The sequence below is a fragment of the Gordionus sp. m RMFG-2023 genome, chromosome 1 (genome assembly GCF_954871325.1).
Source record: "Gordionus sp. m RMFG-2023 chromosome 1, tfGorSpeb1-WG-v2, whole genome shotgun sequence".
NCBI classification, from domain to species: Eukaryota; Metazoa; Nematomorpha; class Gordioida; order Chordodea; family Parachordodidae; genus Gordionus; species Gordionus sp. m RMFG-2023.
The window spans coordinates 1,877,136-1,883,913 of NC_088775.1; the positions used below are offsets into that span (position 1 = coordinate 1,877,136).

The 6,778-nt window shown below is 29.1% G+C and overlaps 1 protein-coding gene across 1 annotated transcript; it reads right to left on the minus strand.

Moving 5' to 3' along the window:
• Positions 1-3,876: 3,876 nt before the first annotated feature.
• Positions 3,877-4,236, minus strand: LOC135922589 (uncharacterized). The gene has a single exon (XM_065456994.1). It carries the CDS (start codon positions 4,234-4,236, stop codon positions 3,877-3,879), a length of 360 nt encoding a protein of 119 aa, XP_065313066.1.
• Positions 4,237-6,778: the final 2,542 nt, after the last annotated feature.

Here is a 6,778-nt window from a genome sequence, read left to right on the forward strand (position 1 = left end):
CTATGGATCTTATGGCGGGGCCTTTCTAAAAATAAAAAATAAATTGTATGAATAAACATTATTTTTTTTTGTACGAAAGATCTGATTTGACTGGAATTGCATTCCTAATGCGAGGTTTTGATTCGTTCCCCAACAAATCTAAGAATTTATTTCTCTGATATCTGACTTTACCGAACATGTATTCCCTACCCCCATTCCCGCCGGAATATTTAAGAAATACCTGCTCTAAGATTTTTTAGAAAATTTTGTCATAACTTAATATTATATTTGTAGTAGTGCTTTCATAAGTTTTTTTATATAAAAGTTATAAATTGAACTCAAAAGTTTTCGATAAAAATTGTTTGAAATAGGATTTATTGAAATCTTTTTAAAAAAATTTAGAAACAATTTACGTAATCTTGGATTCCTTTGAGAACAAAATAGGCCTCGTTTTCAAATGATGCGTCCCGCAAAATGTGATCAACCTTTTTGTTATAAAAATTATTTTATATTTATAAATAATCGATAAATAAACAAAACCGAAATCTCTTCTCTTCATCTTCTCTTCTCTTCTCTTCTCTTCTCTTCTCTTCTCTTCTCTTCTCTTCTCTTCTCTTCTATTCTCTTCTCTTCTCTTCTCTTCTCTTCTCTTATTAAACATTTTAAATTAAATGAAATTTGTTTTTGCAGTGTTAATATCATGGGAATGTAAATTAAAAAAAATTTTTGATTAGGGTTTTTTGAGGCAACACGCAACATATAAAAAAGTACGATTTAATGGGTAACCCATCTTATATAAATATCAAATTAGTTATACTTGAGCAGCAATTGAGATTAATTCATTTTGTGTCAGAGTCATATTTGCAGGAACTATATAGAACATACCTTCTATATAGTACGGACCTTTAAAATTAGTATTTGTATCTGTAGTTTTTGCTTTTTTGACTAATTTGCTGGCTAATAATGTATATTAATTTATACCGCAAATTAATTTGATTATTTTTAGGTGAGAAAATATATATTTCATTATCTGCCATGGGGGTTAAATGATCCTTTTCAAATGAATCTAGATGCAGTTATATGGCCTAAAAAATAGATTTCGATACAGATCCATCGTCTAAAAAAAAATGTCAATTTAGATACTATTTTACAAATGTATCTGCACTTCGATACATTTCTTTTCTTACAAATGTTTTTAGAAGTATACACTGCTTTTCCAATTGAACGGATACCATTTTATTTTAGCAATCAATCTGTCAATTCTAAAACTAATTCAGTAAACCTCTATATATTTGAAAGAGGGATAAATTATCAATGTTTTCTGCAAATTTCATCAAATCCTAACAACTGAGTCTAAAGTTAGACAAACAAAAATGATTAAAATGTCACATCTCCTAAACCTGTGTTCCGTTCAACTTAAAGTTATTTTTTTTAACGAGTTCGGGTCGGGTCGGGCCGGGCCTAATATTTTTTGAAAAAATTTGGGCCTGGTCTGTCGGGCCTTGGAAATTTTTTTAAAATATATTCTAAACTTATCAATTTTATATTGAATTTTTTATGTAAAATAAAAATATATGATTTTATTTATAGAAACTTGATGCCATAATATAACTTTTATTTTAAATAATTATAAAAAATTAATTTTCTATTTTTAAATAAATTCGATCCAAGTCGGGCCGGTAATTTTTTTTAAAAAAAATTCGGGTTCGGACCGGACCGGGCCGGCAAAACTCTTTTAAAAAATTCGGGGCCGGGCCGGGTTTGAAAAATTAGGACCCGATGCAGATCACTAATTCAATTAGAGACAATATTAGCTTTATTTTTTTGAATATAATAGTGAAATAAATCTATAATATTAGTTTTATAATATATTTTTTTAAAATTCATTGTCATTCTATAATTAATGGTTACAGAGTCATGTCCTGATTCATATTCAATGCATTCAATTTTTTTAAATATTTTTTAATCAATTCTCCTATTGCTGAAGTCTTTAAATTTCTGTGTTTTAGTATGAATATTAACCCAAAGCTACCTATATATTTCTGAAGACGAAATGGAACGATTGTTAGTAAAATGTCACTTCTCTTTAAAGGCCAAGTTGTTCAAAACTCATTGCACCAGCACTTGGATCCAAAAACCTGATTGTTTTTTATGGGTATTACTGCTCTCCACATATTTTGCTGTCAAATATACCGTTCTTATTAAATTTATGATAACGCCTGAAATACTTTGATCATCACCACATTTATCGCCTTTTTTATATATAACAACTTTGTTAACTTGCTATTTGCTATGTATTTTAAATAAAACTTTATATTTTTGTTTATCAAAAGCTATTAAAACCTATATGTTGTTGTTTAATTTTATTTTTCTCTATATATTTAATTTGTCAGGCATTGTAGCCATAAATGTTCATAGGCTGCCCATTCCACTCGATAATATCTAACACTGCGATAACTAGCTTCTTCCTTATGAATCCCTAATTATTCTTTTTCCATAAGCATTTTAGATTTATAAAATAACAATTCTTGTAAAAATTGACGATCATACAGAGGGATTATTACATACATAAGTAGATTGATGAATCAAAGTTTCAACTATTAGGGCATTACTAGCCTTTACAATCTCAGTGGGTTTTTTTCAAATTTATTAGGAGTCTAGAGCCCCTATGCTGCGTTTTCCCTCCCCTAGTGCCTGATTAGTGCCTATTCAACTCTCATCCTTACAAAATATTTATCATCAAATTTAGCATAATTAATTTTATATTCACAAATTAGTACAGTCTTTTATAAATGTTACTGAGAGCTTAGCAAATACAGCGATGATTCCTCAAAGTACATATTCATACCCATCATTTGCTCCACCTTAACTACACCTGGTGATTTGGCTAAAAACTTTTTTGAAGACGTTGGCCGCCTAATCAGAAAATATTTTGGGGAGCCTCGCGAAGGTTTTTACTTAAGGCAGAGGATCGCAATAGCCATTCTTAAGGCTAATTATGTTTGTTTTATTAATTCGATTTCTCCTGATGATTAGATGAAGGAGGTTTTGAATAATTTCTGCTGCTTTTGCTTTTATTTGTTTATTTAGTGTTATGCCTCAACAATATTGTCCTTTTGTTATTATGAATTTTTTTTTTCGTAATTGTTTAATAATTATATATTTTTCAATGATGATTTATATAAACTATTAATTTTTAGAATAATACTAAAATTATTTTAATACTTTCAAATCTTATATATCTTGCTATATATAATGGAAATAATCAATTTTAAAGATTGTTCGATTTCGAGACCCTTCCATATACTTCTTTATAATAACACGTTAATAGATAAAAATTTATGCAAAAACTCAATATTAGTGTGTTCTTTCCATATTTTAAGATAGGTTTATAAGTTGTCTCTATGCTTGTTGGACTTATTTATGATACATATTCCTGTTTGTTTTACCTAGGCTTAACACCTTAATTAAAATAACCTTTTTTGGGTTGTTTTAATCGTTTTGTTGTTTTCGTTTTCTTGTTTTTTATACTTATTCCGTGTTTTGTTTTTTATATTGTTTTTTTAAACTTATTTTTAGGCTGTTTAGTTTAAGCTAAATTATCGGGCTAAAAAACCGACTATTCAATTTAATAGTTCTTTTAATTAATTTTTATGGTACGATATTTTCCAAAAATGATATACCCGAATTTAAATGTTTTTTGTTTTAAAATTTGCGCTTAATCTTATATAAAAAATAGCAAATAATTTATATAAATTCATATTATATTTTTGTATAACTCCCTCGGCTATTGTGAAGCCTGCTGAAGTACCTGTTGTGCTACGGACCATTGTTATATGGCCCATCCTGTATTATTCTTATATATTTTTTGGGAACCTTTTTCTGGCGTAGCGCCCATCAGATAAGTTTTCTTGGGATTCTATCGAAGGCCTTTTTTAGATCGAGAAAGACCATGTGTAGCTTTTTGCTCTTTTCCCTGTATTTTTCACTCATTTGCCTAATTGCGTGGATTGCATCATTTGTTGATCTTCCAGGCATAAAGCCACCTATTTCGATTATATCTCTTAATCTTTTTTCCATTATTTTTTCGTAGAGTTTAAGACAATGTGACATTGGTTTTTTGCCCCTGTAATTTTGACAATTGTGTGGATCCCATTTATTTTTGAAGATAGGAACTTGATAGCTTTGCCTCCATTTTTGGAGAACCTCTTCACTTCCAAGTATTTTACAGATTTGTGAGGAGATGTATTCCATCATCTCCTAGTGCTTTTAGGCTTTCTATTGGAATATGATCTGGATCCCTAGCTTTGTTGTTTTTCACATGCTTGAGGCATGTTATAATTTCTTGTTTTGTTATTGGTTGTACAAGGTTTTGACATAAGTGTTCATCTAGATGTAGTATGTGGGGATTAAAGTTGAGAAGCTTCTAAAAATATACTTTCCATCTATTCATTATTTCTTTTTCCTTTATTATCAATTTCCCATCTTTGTTTTTGATTACTTTCGGAGCTCCGTTTATATCCTTAAAATTATTTTCTCGCTGTTTGGCTAATCTGTATATTTTATTTTGCCATTCTTTATGTAGTTCTTCATACAGCCACCACCTTTGTAGCCATTCTCTTGGATATTTTGTATCATGTCTTGTCATCTGGGTTTTTGGATTTGTACCATATTTTATAAAGGGCTTTTTTCTCTCTATTATCTAAATGAAAGGTCTGTCAACATTTTCTCACTGACTTGTGAGGAATCTATTGTTTCAATGTTTGCATCGATTGCAAAGGCATCTGTCATTGTTTTTAATTTACCCCATTTGATGCGGTTCCAGTTTTATCTTATTTTGAGTAGATTTATTTATGATGTGTAAATCCATGACTAGTAGTTTGTGTTGCATGGCTATATCTTCTTCTGGTGACTTTGCAGTCTATTTACATCTTTTAATCTTCTACGAGAGATTATTATGTAAAATCTGTGTTTTTCTTGTACCACTTTCATATGTTATTAAATTACTGTCTTTTTTCCTATAGTAGGTGTTGGTTAAGGCAAGGTCAAAGGCTTGCGCAAATTTCAGTACATGCTCTTATCCTTTCTCCGTATCCAAAACCATGTTATAGACAATATTTTCGTTATTTTATATATAATATTAAAAGATCTTTCTTTCTTTCTTTCTTTCTTTCTTTCTTTCTTTCTTTTTCTTTCTTTCTTTCATTCTTTCATTCATTTTATAATATATTTTTTTAAATTCATCGTCATTTCTAAAATTAATGCTGGCAAAGTCTTGTCCTGATTCATATTATAAATTTTTTTAATAGTTTTAATCAATTTTCTTTTTGTTGAGGTCTTTAATTGACTCGATTTATCGTATGAATATTACCTAAGCGACCTACATCTTTTCTGAAGAAGAAGTAGAACTAGGGATTGTTTGTAAAATGCCACTTCTCTTTAAGGGCATGATTGTTCAAAATCCTTTGCACCAACTTGGATCCAAAACCTGATTATCTTTTTTAGGGAAGTTACTGCTTTCCACATATTTTGTTATTAAATATGCCGCTTTTACTTCTGAATTTATTATAACACTTCTAATATTTTGAACATCACCAACTTGTAAAATGACCATTTCTTGTATTATATGCTCGCTTGATATTGAGGATTCATTAAATAAACAGCATTGTGATCACATCTATTATTTTAAACCATTTTTTTCTATTTTTTAAATCTTCAGTTTTTTTAAGTATTTGATCAGGTTCAATACACATTAGGTCAATTGGCAGACTTCCCAACCTAGCGCTTATTTGTTTATGACCAATTCCGATATTCTATTTCCTGTTATATCCAAAGATATCTCAAGTTAAAGAAAGTACGTTGTGACTATCGGGCCAAATTATTTCGACCTTTAGAGACCCGTATCTCAGCCTCTGTTTAGAGCTAAAAATTAAAATTTTGTCTTATAATTAGTTATGATATATTTAAACTGTAGTAAAATTTAGAAAACCGGAGGGGTGCCTTATGTAGTAGATTTGTGGCGGAATTCATCTTATACAAAATATATAATTATATGTTTATAAGCGGGGTTATCTAGTGTGTCAGTTCTTAATTCAGATATCATTAACCAATCTGAAGAAAAAGAAATTTAAAATATGTTTGAAAAAAAAGAAGAAAAAACGATATAAATAGATATGCTCACAATGCTGCCTATTTAATAATAAGAGGAGCTATTAATAGGGAATTTAATGACGTATGTGATATAATACAAGAATTGGGCATTTTACAAGGTGATGATGATCAAAATATTACAAATGATATCATGAATTTCAGAAGTAAAATGGGCATGTTTAATAGAAAATTATGTGGAAAGCAGAACTTCCATAAGAAACAATCAGATTCAGGTCTCAAGTGTGTAGAATGAGCTTGCTTTGCTCACCATGTCCATTAATAAAAATGGCATTTTACTAACTATTCCTGGAATTAGTCGATTGTATTAATATTCTTACTAAAACAGAAATCTATTAAAAATCTCTACAACAGGAAAATTGATTAGAAATTATTAAAGAAAATGATAATAAATATGAATCAAAACAAGACTCTGCCACGGATAAGGAAACCTTAGTCCATGAATGACAAAGAATTTGATTAATATTATTAAAATTAATATTAAAGATTTATTTTACACCTATAATACAAAATAAAGTTAATATTGTCTTAAACTTCAATGACCGATTCATATTTGACCAGTCAAATGCACAATCCTGTTTATATAAGTAATAATTGTTAGATTTTACATGTAAAACATTCTCTAAATTTT

Bases quoted from the DNA above. Each gene is read 5' to 3' on its own strand.
- LOC135922589 (XM_065456994.1), bottom strand. From the start codon at position 4,236: ATGATGGAATACATCTCCTCACAAATCTGTAAAATACTTGGAAGTGAA.